The sequence below is a fragment of the Odocoileus virginianus genome, chromosome 1 (genome assembly GCF_023699985.2).
Source record: "Odocoileus virginianus isolate 20LAN1187 ecotype Illinois chromosome 1, Ovbor_1.2, whole genome shotgun sequence".
NCBI classification, from domain to species: Eukaryota; Metazoa; Chordata; class Mammalia; order Artiodactyla; family Cervidae; genus Odocoileus; species Odocoileus virginianus.
In genome coordinates this window covers 42014496-42032277 of record NC_069674.1, presented here as the reverse complement: position 1 = coordinate 42032277, position 17782 = coordinate 42014496, and the positions used below count along the sequence as shown (strand labels likewise).

At 50.7% G+C, this 17782-nt stretch overlaps 1 protein-coding gene across 9 annotated transcripts in view; it reads left to right on the top strand.

Annotated features, from left to right (window-relative positions):
* Positions 1-17782, top strand: part of TNS3 (tensin 3) — a 220812-nt gene that overhangs the window by 71733 nt on the left and 131297 nt on the right. For 6 of the 9 annotated variants that reach the window (XM_070467284.1, XM_070467278.1, XM_070467272.1 and 3 more), the window contains one exon: positions 5287-5325. Coding sequence is in view for 2 of the 9 variants with exons in the window: in XM_070467272.1 (XP_070323373.1) it covers positions 5287-5325 (39 nt within the window). In the remaining 7 variants the exon portion in view is untranslated. Of the gene's footprint in view, positions 1-1287; positions 1544-5286; positions 5326-17080; positions 17232-17782 lie in introns of those variants that run through there. The other 3 variants (XM_070467277.1, XM_070467265.1, XM_070467256.1) reach the window with 2 other exon arrangements.

Below are 17782 nucleotides of genomic sequence, written 5' to 3'. Positions count from 1 at the left end.
ACAGTTGGGATTCTCAATGGTCCTGGAGGTTAAACTCTCCTCCATGCACACAGTGATGTGCAGAGCATCAGTGATGCTTTTGGGGAAGCTGGTGAGAAAAATGTCAACTCTTTCTGTGGCTTTGTCCAAAGTAAAATTTAAGAAGAAACAGTGACAACAGAGCTGAACTCGTCATTTCGTGGTACCCCTGAGGAGGAAAACATGCAAGAAGGAAATCTCTGTGAGGCACATGGAGACTTGAAGTGTGGTCTCCCTCCAGGTTTCATCTCCAGATGTGAGCAGAGGTGCCCGTGGGCTGTCAGAGGCGGCCTTATGCCCCAGGATAAAGTGCCTTGCCGCAGACCTGGGCTCGGCCCTGGGGCGTCCACTAAGTACCATGGTTCTTCGAGGTAGTGAAGTGCTGGGCTGGGCTTTTGTACTCTGTACACACATGCACACTCACACACTCAGATAGACACACAGTCACATAGGGACACACACACAGCTCTCACCCACATTCTCATCCGTACATGCTCATTCACAGACACTCATGTGTTCTCACACACTCACTTCTTTACACCCTCGCGCTCACACACTCCCCACATTCGTACACACCTCCTCTACCCGCCCCCACCCTCGTGTACTCACCTGCACTCCCACTTCCTGCTGCACAGTCACTCTGGGTGCAAGGGCCCCTCGTCCCACCTCTGTCCTGCTCCCCTGCCCACCCGCTGGCTTTGGGACAGGGTGCTGATACCAGCAGGCAGCCGGCGCCACGTCGCCAGGTGTGCCGGCTGCAGCCCTGTTTGTTTGTGGTTGCCCTTGGTAACGGTGACTCGGCCCCACACAGAGCCGCGACAGGCCATAAAGTCCGGTCTCTGGGGCCTCTCTGGGGCTTCCTTAGTCACTAGTGGGCGCTGGCTCAGCCTCCCGCCCTGTCCCTCCCACGTCATGTGTCACCTGCACTCCCAGGCTCCTTCTGGTGAGAAAGGGGAGACGTTTCTGTTAGGAGAGGAATGTGGAGTTTGGCCCCGTGGCCACCAAACTAGAAGATTGTGCCCGTGTGGCCCAGCTTCTTCGGGACTCAGCGCTCTGGGTACCGACAGGACGCTCGCCAGCTACCCGGGTCGTGCAGGCTGGTGAGGGCCGGGGAGGAGGACCTGCAGGTGCCCTGGGCCTGCTGTGATTGAGCCACCCGCATTCCCGAGAGGTTGCCCGGCTGGAGGTGACGCAACCCCATGTTCGTCCGCTGCCGCTGGTTCAGGCCACCTCACACAGCAGGCAAGGGGCTCAGTGAGGGGAGCGCTGCCCAGTCCCTCTGAACATGGCAGCCATGCACTCCGGGAGCTGTGGGCCTGCTCAGTTTTCAGCTCCATCTGTGAGATGGAACTGGCCCTGCAGAGGCCAGATGCTAAGGCAGCACCGTCTCCTTCATGCTGAGGATGGCCAAGGCCACCTGCAAATGACCGAGCACCGTGGCATTTCCTGTTGTCAGATGAAAATAGCAGAAGACCCAGACGGCACAGTGAGGCCTGTGATCAGAGGAGACGGGGAGAGAAAGCAGGTGAGCCTGTCCCACTGTCCCTGACCCGACCCGAACCCAGGATGGCCGCCCTCGGCACGGTTACCTGGTGTCTTCCTCCTGAGGGGGGAGGCAGGCAGAGCCTGCAGCCGTGGGGGCTCCAGTGCTGAATGTGGCTCCTCCAGAGAAGCCCTGGTTTCTGTCTCTGGTCAGGCTGCAGGCTGCTCGTGTCCCTGGTGCGGAGCAGGGCGTTCCACGTGAGAACATGCTGTGTCCTCACCGTTGATTGCTTCATGGTTCTGCTGGACTGTGGTCAGCTGCCTCCCTCTTTCTTATTCTAAGGAAATGTATGAGATTGCTATGTTGTTCCCATCCTGGGATTTGGTTTGAGCCACATTGAAGGGACATTTGTCAGTGTGTCCACTGGAGGAAGGTTTTACTACAGTAGGTGTTTTGTAGTTCTTGATGTCAACATTAGTTTTCTCTGTATGGAAAGGTTGCCTTCCTCCCAGACCATCCTCTTTTATCTGAATTGGTACTTCTTGTGCATTTTTGTTTGCAAATTCATTCTAATTCGAGGTTCTTCTGCAGACACGTGCTGTCTGCATTTCACAGCAGTGTGTTAAAACAGACAGTAGGGCTGGTAATTGATTCCCTGGACCAAAGGCTCTTTTCTGGCGGGAATGCAGAGCTGTTGCCTGACATTTGCGCCCCTGAACTGAGGCGCTTGCGCCCCTGAAGTGGGGAGCCCCATGCCCTAGCTCACTTTCTAATGAAGAATATAGTTGATGCAGTTTGTGGTAGTTGGTGTTTCCTCCCTGAGTACTTGTCTTTTTTAACTGTTGTTTTCTGTGAAGGACAGTGAGTGCCTGACAAGAGAAGGTAGTTAGTATAAATAAGATGGGGCTGTTGATTGCATAGCTCCTAAGCGATGTCAGCCTTCAGTGGGGCTTATTATGATGGCCCCGGGAGGTGGGATGTGGGGAGCCCCACTGCATGGAGCCCTCTTTCGTTTCCTGGAAGACACCCTGGGGCCAGGCCTGGCGGTGGGTGTCATTGCATTTCATGTGGCTGTAGGGGATGTGGGAGATGCAGGACATGCTTGATTTCTGGATGGTCCTCCTAGTGATTGCTCTTTTTAAAACTTGAACTTCTGATGTTACATAGGGCTTTTGCTTTTGGTCTCTTAACCAACACATCTTCTAGGTAATTACTGGACTTTATTTTTCAGGCCAGTATCAGACTTACAGAAAAATTAGACAAGTAGTATAGAGAGTTAACCTGTGCCCACTTTTCCCCCTAATTCCCCCATGATTAATACCTTGCATTAGTGCGGTATACTTGTTATATTTGATGAGACAATACTGATACATTATTAACCCCAGTGGCTTCCCTGGTGGCTCAGATGGTAAAGGCTCTATCTGCAATGTGGGAGACATGGATTTGATCCCTGGGTCAGAAAGATTCCCTGGAGAACGGAATGGCAACTCACTCCAGTATTCTTGCTTTGATAATTCCATGGACAGTGGAGCCTGGCGGGCTACAGTTTATGGGGTCATGAAGAGTCAGACAATGACTGAGCGACTAACACTGTCACTATTAACCACAGTTTATAATTTATATGGTGTTATACATTCTAGGATTTGAACAAATGTATAATAACATGTGTGGCTTCCCAGGTGGTGCTAGTGATAAAAAAAAAACCCGCCTGCCAGTGCAGGAGATGTAAGAGACGTATGTGGGTTTGATCCCTGGGTTTGGAAGATCTCCTGGATGAGGGCATGGCAACCCACTTCAGTATGCCTGCCTGGAGAATCCCGTGGACAGAGGATCCTGGCAGGCTACAGTCCATGGGGTTGCAAAGAGTTGGACATGACTGAAGCAACTTAGCACGCATGCCACGTAATGATTTATATTCACCACTGCAGTAGCACAAAGAACAGTTTTCCTGCCCTAAAGCTCCACCTTCTCATCTGTCCCCTAGTCCCTGGCATCCACTGATCTTTTTACTGTCCCTATAGTTTGCTTTTTCCAGAATGTCTCAAAGTTGGAATCATATGGTATGCAGCCTTTTCAGATTGGCTTCTTTCATTTAGTAAATAAGTATTTAAGGTTCTTGCATATCTTTTCATGGCTTGACAGCTCATTTCATCAGCTGAATTGGTATTCCACTGCATGAAATATGGGTAGTGATTTGTCAAAGGCAGGAGCTCTGATTGCTTGCACACTTCTCACCAGTGTGCGAAGCATTTAGTGAAGTACCAGGGCACGAGCCTGCACCAAGTGAGAATTGTACACAGGATAAAATTAATCACCGTGTTCCATGACCACGCTGCTCCTTGTCTGACCGCCAGCACATCCATCCTATAAGCATTTGTGCATGTGTTTCCAAACATTGTTCCTGCTTCCCTGGAATTCTCAGTGTAGAGTGAAGCAACCCTCAGCTCAGTGCTTCTGTACTATGAGAGAGGCTGCTAAGTGTATGGGGAGGGGGGCTGCCAGGTTGAGAGGAAGAAGATGGGGTGCCAGGAGAGAGGGCCCCTGTCCCAGACGAGAGCATGAGTCAGAACCCTGGTGGAGTAATGATGTGTCCCAGACAAATGAATGACTGTGTATCATGTTCCTTGAGGAACTTTGTAAGATAAGCAAGAGAACTATAAATAGTTGCCATGGCAAGAACCAAGGGTGCACTGCTGCCTACTCCAGCCCACAAGGACAATTAGTCAGATCCCTGGAATTTCTGCTGCCGTTACACATTTTTAGAAAACTCTGAGGATTGAGCCACAAGGGGTCTGGGGGGAAGAAAGCCAGGAGGAGCTGAGTCCTGCTTGCAGGTGCTAGAATCTTGGCCGTTCAGAACTGCAGGAAGCAAGTCTGATTTCCTCACTTGCTGCAGCCCTTTCTGCTCAGGGAGGGCTCCCTGTTCCTGAGAGGAGAAGCTGCCCTGTGTCAGCCCCTGTTCTGAGCACCACAAGCTCTTACTGCCTCCAGTTCTCTGATGAGGAAACCAAAGCCCAGAGTGGCTGGAGCCCAAGGTCCCATGGCCAGGAAGCGGTGGAGCCTAAGACCTCACCCCCACAAGGCAGACTTGAGAGCTGGGGTATTATCCCACTGGGTCTGTCATCCTGGGCACCCATAACTGTGTTTCTTCTTTTGCAACTGTGGCCTCATCACATTGGTCTATGTGTCTTTCTTAATGTGCTCACATCTGCAGGGGCCTGGGTGGAATCAGAGGGACTCCTTTCCCACTGTCTCACTAACTCCAGCCTAGAGTGAAATGTCCACATTTAGACTCTGATTTTAGTTCCATTTGTGGAAATAGTTCTAGAAAAGGCTTTCAGTTTTATAGAGAATGCAGGCCCTGAGTGTTTGTGAGATGCTGGGGCAGCTGGAAGACCCCCAGGCAGACTTCCCTCTCCTCTATGTCCTGGCCCTGTTCCCTATGCTCCCGGGTGAGAAGGGCTTTGCCCTAGGTCAGAAGTTCCTGGCCTGGGAGTCCCCTAGGCCTTCCAAATTAAGCATGAAGTTCCTATATTTATGAGCGGTGGGCATTTCTGTTGAGGAGAGGTCCATGGTTTTAATGACGTTCTCTGAAAGGGATTAGGACTTTATGAAAGTGAACAAAAATCTGGACTCTGTAAACTCTAGGTCTTTGTTGTCTTGAGATCCTGAAACTGACCGTGAATGTGGTCAGAGGTGTTTCAGGCTTGGGAGCCTCACCTGATTGTGATGCCGAGTTTCTTCTTGAGAGAACCCACCGTTTATTGTGTTTCTTCTCCCTTTAGGTGGTGAGTCCCCACTGTGTGCAAGTCCACCTGGAACAGGTAAGTCATTGGCATTTCCTAGAGACTTCCTGCTGTGCCCTCTTTGTAGATCCTCTTCCTCTGTTTGAGCTGTGGCTTTTGTTCACAGAGCTCTGTGGGGACCCTGGACCACCTTGCACTAGCTGTTTGCATACTTCCCTAAAGATGGGTGAAGCATGCACTCCTTTGTAAGAATGACCTTTCCGATCAGTTAGTTACTGCAGGAATTCATCTCCCAGAGCCCTGAGTTTCCCCTGCTGTAACACAGAGATGCTGCTTGTGCATTTTCTTAGTGATAACAATGTGGGCAGAGCACTTGTGTCTGGGGCGTGTGTGTAGAGAGCACCGTGTGTTGGGCTTTGGAACAACAGGAAGCTCTGACCATCTTTCTATCAGATTGGAGGTAAACACAATGATAACACTTTCACTTTGGCAAATCTTTATCCTTGTCTGCTTTCTAAATGGAAATGTTCTTTGAATGTCATTGTGCCTCTGGGTGTTTTCTTTGCCGCCTCCCACCTCCTTACTGCCCCCCACCGGCTTCCTTGTGAGCCTGGGGTGGGGGAGGTCAGCCTTTTGTTAGTAACTTTGTAGCGGCTTGTAGGATGCCTGGCTCAGTGCACTCCAGGACAACAGGAGGCCGACAACCCTCTTCTCATTGCAAATTGGAAGTGGCTCGCTTTCCCAGCCTCACCTGTGAGGAGAGGAAACAGGTGTGCCCTGGTGCCTCCTCCGGGATAATGTTAATATTAGGTGTGTTCTCTGTGCTTTCCAGTCTGGATGTGGTACCATGCCCTCAATCCCGGCTTTGCCATATACAGATTCCAAAATCCTGCTGTGGGTTTTGCCCACCTTCCTTCTTCTGGGCCTCTGTTGCTGAGAGCCCAGTGGCTTCTAGACCCAGAGCTGGTTTTTCCCTGGAGCAGCAGTAGACACCCTCCAAAGGCCTCAGCCCTGTGTTCTGCATGTGACTTTCTCTCCTAAATCGCAGAAGTGCTGTGTCCCCCAGGCTGCTGGAGAAATAAATAAATGGTAGCCTGGCCTGTGCTGCTCCATCTGCCTGTGCTGGGCAGGGTGGTGTAAATGCACCAGCTTTGTCCGGTGGAGATTTAGTGAAGGGCTTTCAGGTACACTGTGTCACTTCTCAGGGCAGAAAGCCCAAAAGCAACTTCTTCTCTCCTGGCCCCGCATCAGTCAAGAACCTTCTAGCACCATGACTTGGCAATTTGGATTGGCAAGGGTGGACCTCCAGATTACAGCAACAGCCCCCATGTCACCTTGGGAACCAGAGGGCTGTGTGGGTCCTCACCAGGCCACTGAGGCCGTGGTTCTATTTCTCCCTTTGTTATAGTGATTGAGTACCTGCTCTGTCTTAGACATGTTTGCCCAGAGGTCACCTTGGCTCATCCACCTGAGACACGAAGAACCTGAGAAAAGTTAAGTAGCATTCCCAAGCCACAGATATTGAGAGGCCTTCACCTCTGATCTTGGCTTCTTTTGCTGGCACTTGACATTGAGAAGTGAGACAGGTTCATTGGCATAAACAGTCATAGTTTAAAATCAAGGATATATCGCATTTTAAAATCCAGGATAACTGTTCAGGGAAAGACTCATTATTTGTCAGTGGAGCTCAAGAGGAAATCAGTGGTAATTTAGTGCTGCTGGGGTTCAGACCCAGCTTGGTATTTCATTCTCAGAACATCTCTATTTGATGGACGTTGTGGGTGAGTACCTTCCCCAAGGTGGCATTGCTCACCTGTGGGAAAATGGTCAGAGATGTGGATCTCAGGTGCCCAATGGCCAGGCCATCTCACCTCTCTTCCCAGTGCTGCTTGAACTTATACAGGGTCCCCCCCATCCCCCCAGCTGCATCCTTTTGGGTTATCAGTGGTCGTGGGGACTCATCAGCCTTTCAGGTTTGGGAGACGGAGCTGTGTCCTTATTCACCTGAAGCTGTGATGATGGTGAGCTCTAGGGTGTGAATGCCCTTCCCACCCATCTATGCGCAGCCCTCTGACCACCTTTGTGCCTGGGACCCTTCACCTGGCGATCACCTGCTATGCACATGTCACGTGAGAGCAGGGAGTCCTCCTGGGCAGTGGAGGAATAACTATATCTCAGCTCTCTTTAACTCTGAGCCACCAGGCCTGCCTGAGTTTCTGGGGCCACAGCAGCCTGGGGCATGTTTCTTTGAACACACTTGGGCATAATTCACTGTCCTAACCAGAGAGGAGAGGTCGGTGATGGGCCGAACCAGCAGGATGCGACAACCTCCCATGACTGCTGCCGGGGACCCTGCACTTGATGAAGTTATGCTGTGTGAGAGTGTTTGCCGGACAAGGCACCTTTGTGACTGCCTGGGGTGTTTGGGACAAGGGATTCAGGGACCCTGCATGTGTTTGTTGCACTCTGAACCCTTGGCTGTTTGCGTTGATGCTCATTTTTCTAGTTTTTCTTTTTTTTTCTGGTAGCAGATCTTTAGTTTATTGTGATGGTTTAAAAGGTGGATGTGAAGTTTGGCTAAAAATGGCAGGCAGTGGGGCTGAGCAAAAGATCTGGGAGGCAAGCCTCCATTTGTAAATGTTAACTTAGTTGATGAAACCATGCAGACAGGTTCCAAGTTTCTTGGAAGCCAGTGTAAAAAGGAAACCACGTTATCGGCATGCGCCTTATCAGCAAGGAGGGGGAAAGGCAAATCAGTGGAGAAAGTGCCATGTGGAAAATTGTGCAGGATGTTGACTGCGTGGGGGACAGGTGCTGAACCACAGCTGCCCAGAAAAATGCTCCCGCCTTGTCCCAGATTGAGATGAATTACTGTTTTAGAGGAATATCAGATACGAGCTTTGAAGTGCATCTTATCAAATCCTTAGGCACTGTTGTGGCTGTGGCCGTGGGCATGGCGTTTAGAAATGGAAAAGGATAACGACTACTTCACTGTCTGTTTGGGTCACACTTGTGGACTTCCGTGGCATGTGTTCTGCTGGGTTGTACAGTGGATGCGTCACTGTTTCTCTAGGTGACCATGATCATTAGTGATGGGAGAGGTAGCCAGGCTCTTCAAAACTGAATCACTTGTGTGCTCTAGCGGTTTCTGTAGATCTACATGCATGTTCATAGGCACATTCAGCACAGAGTACAGCAGTGATTACAAGCGTGGGCTGGAGTCGGCTCAGGGTCCCCCCCCAGGCTGTGACAATACAGAGCTGCGTGACCTTGAACTGAGCCCTCTTACTTCTGGGCTCTGCTCTCCTCTTCTGTAAAGTGGGGATGCTACCACCTTCCTCGTGGGTCATTGTAAGGATGATGGGATGAAGTAATGTGTGAAGATGCTTAGCACTGGCCCTGGTGTAAGGAAAGTACACAGTGCATGGGGAAAATCCTTATTTGTTGTTCAGTGAAGTCAGGAGGGCGATAAAGGTCTCAGTTCCCGCCGCCTTTGCTGTTTGTGTTTTGGTTTTGATCCTTGTTCTCTTGCCATCTGCCGGGGAGAACCAGTTTGATCGGTTTCCGAGTGTTCCCTCTGCTGCAGGAGGGTGAAGGCACCTTGACAGGCTCTTCTGAGACCTTGATTCTTGTCATCTCTCATTTAGAGACTTAGAGGAACTCAGAAAGCCCATGGAAAAGAGCCTGTTGTCAGGATGCAGGTGGCGTGAGAGCCTCCAGATGGTGGCAGGCGGATTGATTACAGGATCTTTTCACGACACAGGCCTCACGGAGCTCTGAACTTGGCCTGACAGCTTTTTACTGACGTGCGAGGCAGTGGTGTTTGTTTTTCCATGTTATCTTTGCCCTTCCAGTGCTGCTCAAGGGGGTGGATTCATATCAGTGCACCAACGGAAACTCATTCCTGGGTGCAGGTGTAGTTTTCGCGGGGCCCCTGTGAGTCCACATGTGTGAACCACCCACACAACCACACCCACGAGAAGCTCCCATGGGCCTCTGTCCAGGCTGGAGAGGCCCCGGAGAAGCCAGTCCTGCAGAAGCCCCTCACTGCTTGGTGTCTGAGAAGTTCTCTTCGGAGCAGCTGCCGTCCTTGAAAGAGGCCATGTCCCCGCCTTCCGGGGCCACGTGCGGGCGGCGGTCAGGGCAGTGTCAGGCCCCGTGGAGGACGCAGGTGCAGGCCTTCACCTGGCGGCTGGCATGCACACAGCCCATTGTTTTGCTTGGCCATTGTGGTTTCTCCCACTGGAGGAGAGGTTGTATAAGAATAGCTTCTGAAATTTGAGCCAGCTGTTTACTGAACTCCGGCGGCTTTATTTCTCCTTGTTTAATTAAAGTGAAGACAATGGGTGGTTTCTGCCAAAGGTGACATTAGGAGTCACATTACACTGTCTCAGGCTACAGTTTCCAACCTGCCTTCTGACAGCTACACCTTTGTATTTGTGTGTATGTGTGTGCATGCTTAGTCGCTCAGTCGTGTCCGACTCTTTGCAACATGGACTGTAGCCCACCAGGCTCCTCTGCCCATGGGATTCTCCAGGCAAGAATACTGGAGTGGGTTGCCATTTCCTCCTCCAGGAGATTTTCCTGTCCCAGGGTTTGAACCCGGGTCTCCCACATCTCCTGCATTGGCAGGCTGATTCTTTACCATCTGAGCCATCAGGGAGCACCTTGTTCAATAAAGTTGGCTTAAACTCACAAAGTCAGAGGAAGTGGTCATGAAATGACATTGACATGAGGGCTCCGTGACTGTTGAGGACACGTGCCCGTGAGTATGTGCTGTCACCATCACAGTTCCCACCATTCACCTGAGACAGGGTCTCTCAAAAGTATTGAATTATTTCAGTAAGGTTGCCTGCCAAATTGGATAATTAGGAGTTTGAGATAGAAGGAAAAAAATATACTCTGATGATATTCCCTTTATTTTACTGCAAAATTAGGTGACAACAACAGATTACAGGCTTTCTATTGGTACTGATTTGTGAAGAAGTGTTACTGAAGTTCATGGAACCTTGTGCCTCCTGCTGACTCCCATCCACAGCAGGTTGTCTGTAGGAATTTCTTGTCCTCATCTATAAGTGCAGGTATTTGATTAAATGCTGCTTATTCCTGCTCATAGGTTGTTTTTACTTGTATAGTGAACTTCAGAAGCACAGACATGGGTCTGCATACCACAGCAGGGTCTTAGCTGAGTGATAGATGCTATTTTCTGAAAGTCGAAAACACCTGTACATGTGTGCCTACACACATGTAGGGATGCACAGCTGCCCCTTCAGAGACTGTCTGTCTCATTAGAACATATTTGCCCAGAATTGGTAGCTCAGTGAGTAAAGAATCTGCCTGCAGTGCAGGAGACCTGGGTTGGGAAGATCACGTGGAGAAGGAAATGGCAACCCACTCCAGTGTTCTTGCCTGGAAAATCCTGTGGACAGAGGAGCCTGGTGGGCTACAGTCCATGGGATCGCAAGAGTCACACACAACTCAGCAACTAAACCACCACCATGATGAGATTAATTTGTTTCAGGCCAAAAGACACTTGCTAACTTCCTTGTTCTTTAATCCCTCTGACCTTAGAAATAGAGAAAAGTCTCAAGAATCATGTCAAATCAAAGGCCAAGTCTTCCATTTGGTCAGTGGAATGAAACTTAATATCTATGTTTTTGGTAAAAAGCCAGGTGAGACTCAAGTGAAAATATACATGATGCCCTATTCCCAGAGTTCAACCTTGAAACTAAGTCATCTGATTGCTCTGCACCGGGTAGCCTGTCTATACAGGAATGAGTCATTTGAGGAGCCCCGTGGAAGACCCTTGAAAGGATATATGGAGACTAAAAGGCCCAGTTAGGATGCGAGAAGCGTGGCAAGCACACCTAGATTCAGGGGCTGGGACATGCCCAAGGTCACATAACTAGAAACGGGGCCAGTGGTGAGGCCGGAGCTTGTGGCGCTATCTCCACTGGAAAGGCAGGGTACTCTAGCCCTGAGGTGCTGCTGAGGGTTTGGTTTGTGTTTGCTCTCGGGGAGCCCAGGTCCTATTTCCCCAGTTGCTTCATCCCAGTGGCTGGACACGCTGGCTGCTTCTGCCTATTCTCAACAAGCATGGATGGACAGGAGTGCCCGGGGATTTACAGCTTGGGGGAGCAGTGGGAAGCATTGAGAAAATGCTGGAGTTGAGATGCAGTCTGAGGGCTCCCTGTTCCTGAGATTCATGTGCCCTGGGGACCCAGATGTTCGCTAGCCCCTCCAGGGGAGCTCAGAGCAGGCCAGGCTCCTGGACTGGGTTGATGACTTTGTTACTTCATTTCTCAGTTGCTGGTTTGTTGTATCTTTTTCTCACTTCAGAGTCCTTTTTGAAGGCTGGGGAGCTGGACTGGCATGAAGTCAGTGTGAGTCCACACTAGAATGGGAAGACCTCTTCCGTTCCTTTCGGGAATCTGCAGGACCCAGGCCAGACTGGTCAGGGCCAGCCGGTTCCCGTTATGGAAGGGCCCCTGACCTTTGCCCGGCCCCTGCCTGCAGCTGCCCTCAGCACCTCCCCTAAATGCTGCCCTGAGCTATCCCCGCACCTGGGCATGGGTTCCTGTAGATCTCCAGGGAAGAGGCACCTGCCTCCAACCTTTTCTAACCCCAGGCCAGACTTTGGTCTACCCTAACTTCTATTTCACCATTGCCTCCCACACCTGAAATAACACCCAGGCTTTGGCTTTTTTTCACCTTTTGGGGTAGAATTGCCAGGATTTCTGGGGAGGTGGCCTGGTGAAGAGGCCCTGATGGCATTTGCAGTTCTTTAGTGGGAACTCTGGGTCAGCCATGTGGAGGCTTGCCTCAAGTCTCAGTTCAGGGACCTTTGAGAAAGAGGGACAACCCTCCACAAATTAAGGGAAAGCCACCCCTTTTGGAGCTGGGGTTTGAGAGCTGGTGGCTCCCTGCTGTTGCCAGGCCTGCCTGTGGGTGTGAGGAGAAGGCTGCAGGAAACACATTAACCCATGGCAGCATGGAGCCCGGCTAATGATTAAATCCCACGCCGGCCGCCCGCAGTCACACCAGCAGTTGCTCGGCTGTGTCTGCTCCCGTCCCCGTCGGATGTCAGTGTCCTCCGCACGTCCACCCAGGTGTGGCACATGCAGCCCGGTGTCCCTGTCCCCCCGCGTCCTGGGTCCCCGTGCTCTGGGGTGACGGCGGTGCCCGGTGTCCCTGTCCCCCCGCGTCCTGGGTCCCCGTGCTCTGGGGTGACGGCGGTGCCTGGTGTCCCTGTCCCCCCGCATCCTGGGTCCCCGTGCTCTGGGGTGACGGCGGTGCCTGGTGTCCATGTCCCCCCGCGTCCTGGGTCCCCGTGCTCTGGGGTGATGGCGGTTCCCAGTGTCCCTGTCCCCCCGCGTCCTGGGTCCCCGTGCTCTGGGGTGACGGTGGTGCCCAGTGTCCCTGTCCCCCCGCGTCCTGGGTCCCCGTGCTCTGGGGTGACGGCGGTGCCCAGTGTCCCTTTCCCCCCACGTCCTGGGTCCCCGTGCTCTGGGGTGACGGCGGTGCCCGGTGTCCCTGTCCCCCCGCGTCCTGGGTCCCCGTGCTCTGGGGTGATGGCGGTGCCCGGTGTCCCTGGGTCCCCGTGCTCTGGGGTGACGGCGGTGCCTGGTGTCCCTGTCCCCCTGCGTCCTGGGTCCCCGTGCTCTGGGGTGATGGCGGTGCCCGGTGTCCCTGGGTCCCCGTGCTCTGGGGTGACTGCAGTGCCCGGTGTCCCTGGGTCCCCGTGCTCTGGGGTGACGCAGTCAGGTCACCAGGGCTAACAGCGTCCAGAGTGACAGCTCCTCTTCCAGGGCCGGGCCTTCGGAAATGTTTTCAAGGAATGACGGCTGTCCCCAGGTCCAAAGGCTGGAAGTCTGCAGTGGATAAGAAAACTCAGGTTGAGTGTCATTTATTTTCTTTTATGGCCCTGAGTCCATAGCAGTCACTGGATTTTAAGTGTGGGAGGGACACCTGAAGACAGTGATTCTATGTGATTGGTGGTGGAAATAGCAGTGACTACTCAAAGGGAAAACCAACTGCTTATTTTTTCAATGCCTTGAATTGGGATGGAGGAGAAGCGTCATATTACCATAGCACTTGAATCACCTGAGTGTGTTTTTCCCTGTGAAGAGAGTATTCCTTTAAAAAAGCACAACAGTGAACTCCCCCATATAGAAGTCTCCGCCGGGGAGCAGTGGCCGAGGGGTGGAATGACCCTGGCTGTCAGTTTAGGATCCCAGGTTGGGGAGTCAGATTCTTCCCCAAATTCTACATGCCCTCGGGCCCTCCACCTGGCCCTCTCCTGGGAGCCAGGGAGCGTGGGGATCCAGGGGCCTACCTCCAGAACTGGGTCTGGAGAGCAGGTATGGAGCCCAGGACTGGGACCTCTAAGTGTTGCCTGGCTTGGAGTTGTCACAGCTTTCAGCTTTGTGACTTTGAGACTTTTGCTGGGGTGCTAGGGAACCAACTTGTGAAATTTGGTAAAGAAAAGCAATCAAGCATTTAAGCTTCTTCTCATGTTTGATCTATACCTCAGAGTTAAATATAGATGAAGGGAGAAAGTCTTATTTGGTGAGGAATTCCGGCTGACAGATGTTGAGAAAGGGATAGAGTTAGAATAGCCATGTTTCAGACCACTAATAAGGGCGAAGCAGCTGGCTCTAGGACGTGACCTTCTGTAACTGCCTTGATCACAAAGGGAAGCTGGCGGGGTCATGTGGGCCTCACGTGAAGGACGTTGGAACATTGATTACATATTTGCCCCTACCAGAAATCAAGCCAGAATCAAATTAAGCCAGACCCACCCACAACTTACAGGAAATACAGAGCCAGAGAGATCTGAAAAATAATTCCAGAGAGGTCAGCAAAACCCAGAAGGGGGAAATTCGACTGGGTGAGAAGAACCCCAGTTGTTTTCAAATACACTGCAGGAAGAGGAGGAGGAGGAACTGTGGTAAAGGAACTGAGGAGACTGGTTAAATAAACACGGTGAGACTTGATGTGGATCCAGTTAAAGTGTCCGACTGTAAAAAACCAAAACCAAAACAATACTTGTAAGACAGGGACGTTGGAACATTGATCACATGTTTGTGTACAAATATGATGATGTATTTGGTTTATATTAAGGAATGATTGCTAATGATACTGGTATTTTGTTGTTGTATTTTTTTTTTTAAGTCTCTAGTCTAAAGATACCGAAATAACTTATTAGATGAAATGGTATAATGTCTGGGGTTGGCTTTACAGTGGTTCAGTGAGGGGCTGTGGGGGTGGGTGTGTGGATGCAGTTCATTTGGGGGTTATTGGAAGCTGGGGCACCTGAAGCTCTGCACTCGTGTCTCCCGCTCCCAGGGTTATTATGCAGGATGCAGGTAGTGTAGGCACAGAGCTCAAGGTGAACAGGTGACTGAGGCCCAGTGGCCAGTAACTGTTTTTCATTATACGTGTCACCCACCATGTTTTGAGATACACTGCCAGCTCCCCACCCTGCATAGTCATTTCCCATATGTGAGGGCTCACGGCTTGCCCGCCAGTGTCCAGCGTGGCCTCGCGACCTGTTGGCCTCTGGAAGAACACCGTGTCTGCTTGATGAAATGCTTCATGGAAAGCCTGCTGTATTCATCAGCACAGGACACAGAGGTGATTGATACATTGTTTTCTAAAATGACAATGTTTGCTTCATAAAGCTTTTTGAAAACGTTCTACCTAAAAGTGAGTGTCAAACTAGCCAAGGGCATTCTTATTCTTCTCTTTGAGAAATTTATACAGCTTCCTTTCCAAAGGAGTTGATGTCAATTGAGTTAAACTCAATGTAACAAACGACTTTGGAAAATTAAGAGTTAAAATGGACTTGGAGGTTTATGAGGAAATGAGCTCCCTGTCCTTGGGAATATTCAAGTAAAAGCTGACGGCATTGCCGCAGTGGTCATTCCAAATGTGACTGGGAGATTGGGGTTTCATGTTGAGTGAAAGTGACAGTGAGGGACGCTTTAATAAAATCATCTTAGCATGTGGTAACAAGGTTTTAGTACAAACCAAGCAATGCACAAATAGTTTAGTCAGTGGTTCTCAAAGTGTGATTTCAGCCCAGCAGCAGCAGCAGCATAAATCTGGAAACTTAGAAGCACACATTCTCTGACCCCACCCCTGACCCCAGATCTCTTTTCCTAAGCCTTCTGGGTGGTTGTGCTGCCAGCTGAAATTTGGGCACCTGATCTAGAAGGAGATGTCTTCCAGGGGAGGGCCCACTCTGAGCAAGGCTGGCAGGTTGTGGGAGCTGAGCATGGGGATGACTGAGGACTCTGCAGCCTGGGGTTGGGGGAGGGTGCTGGGCTGCCTCATTGAGATCCCTTCCTCCTGGAAACAGTCTCTCACCTCCTGATGCCCTTCCTCTCTCCCAACGTTGTGTAGACAACATTGTGGTCCTTTTATCTGTGTTCTAGAACACAGAGCCAGCTTCTTCAGAGTCTCTGTCTAAAAAATGCTCCAAGCAGCTCAGTGTGTGGCATCCTAAATCCTCAGGTGAGAACAGAGCTCTGGCAGAGACAGTGATGTGTCTTTAGAAGGAAGCGTGGCAGCATTCAGCCTGCCATCCAAGGAGGCAAGAGAACTCCAGAGCTTAGCTTCCAAAGGAGCGTAAAGCATCCTCGGGATAAAGAAATGACATCCTGTAAACGTACAAATGTGACTGGGTTAGACTGTGATTAGGATTCTTTTCATGATATTATTGGGACAAATTTATTATGTGGGGACATTAGAATTGGGAAGTTTTCCAGGTATTTCTTAGGTGAATCAAAGATTGAATCATCTACAAATAAAACAGGTTCAGTTGCAGTCACTCCTCTTTATTTGTGGATCATATATTTGCAAACTTGCCTATTTATGAAAACTTGTTTGTAATCCCCAAATCAACACTCACTGTGATTTTGTGGCCATCTAGGGACATGTGCAGAAGGGCAGAAAATTTGAGCTGCATGTGGGCACTCACCAGCTGTGTTCCTCAAGGTGCCTCTTGTTTTAGTCTTCAGACGAAGAGTAAACAGGGGTTCTTCTCGAGGTGTATTTATATTTAGTGCCACATTTTGGGAATTTTTTTGCTTCTTGTTTGTGATTTCTGTTTACAATGGCATCCAGCTATAGTCCTGAAGTGCTGTCTGGTACTTCGAGGCACCAGAAACCTGGCCAGTGTCATGGTGACTTTTTAAGAACATGACAACCTTGAATGAACTATAGTTGATCAGGTATTGATTAGGGGTCCTCAGACCTTTTCCCCTGACTTGCCCATCAGGAGGAACTTGCAACTGCCTCCCCCTGAACCTGTGGTGAGCAGTTCATGTACAAACCGGAGAGGTGGGCAGGAGGAAAGCCAAGCTGGAAGAAATCCATGTGGAGGACTGAGTGGTCCGGGCTCTGGGGCAGGATGGGCCTGCGGATAGGACACTGCCCCCGCTGGACACCCCAGGGTAGACCCACCTCTCCACTGCTGAAGCCCTGTCTCTGCAGAGAGCATTCGCCTACCCAGGCTGAGTGACCCTACTCCAGGGCTTATAACACAGGTCCTCACCTTCTAGAGACATGTCCGGTCTCTTCTGGAGCTGCTAGGCACTCCTGGGCTGCTCCTTCTTGCATTGTTCATATCCCTGGCTGGGGCTGAGAATGCTCCTGTTGGGAATTTGATGGTGTCTTTGAGACCTGAATCCCCAGGCTCGGGGTGTTCTCCATCACCATGGAGTAAGGAGTAAACAGCTTGTCCTTGGGGTACCACATGTGGCCCTGTCTACTTCCCCACCAGGACTCACTGCCCCTCCCCATCATGTTCCTCTCTTGTGATATGCAGGAGTTGGGCTTGGACCTTCTCTCCATCAGGGCCCTCTGATGATGAAGAGTCTTTGAGCTGATACTGCCAGGAGCCATGGGGACATGTGCCTCTTGACTTCTCCAATCCTCGGGAAGCCTAGAGGCTGCCACCCTTGACCCACTGCACAGAGGTGAGAGCTGATGCTTCAGTTCAGTTCAGTCACTCAGTCTTGTCCGACTCTCTGAGACACCGTGGACTGCAGCACACCAGGCCTCCCTGTCCATCACCAACTCCCGGCGTTTACTCAAACTCATGTCCATTGAGTCGATGATGCCATCCAACCATGTCATCCTCTGTTGTCCCCTTCTTTTCCCGCCTTCAGTCTTTCCCAACATCAGGGTATTTTCAAATGAGTCAGTTCTTCGAATCAGGTGGCCAAAATACTGTAGTTTCAGCTTCAGCCTCAGTCCTTCCAATGAATATTCAGGACTGATTTCCTGTAGGATGGACTAGTTGAATCTCCTTGCAGTCCAAGGGACTCTCAAGAGTCTTCTCCAACACCACAGTTCAAAAGCATCAATTCTTTGGTGCTCAGTTTCTTTGTAGTCTAACTCTCACATCCATACATAACTACTGGAAAAGCCATAGCTTTGACTAGACATTACTTTGTTGGCGAAGTAATGTCTCTGCTTTTTAATATGCTGTCTAGGTTGGTTATAGCTTTTCTTCCAAGGAGCAAGT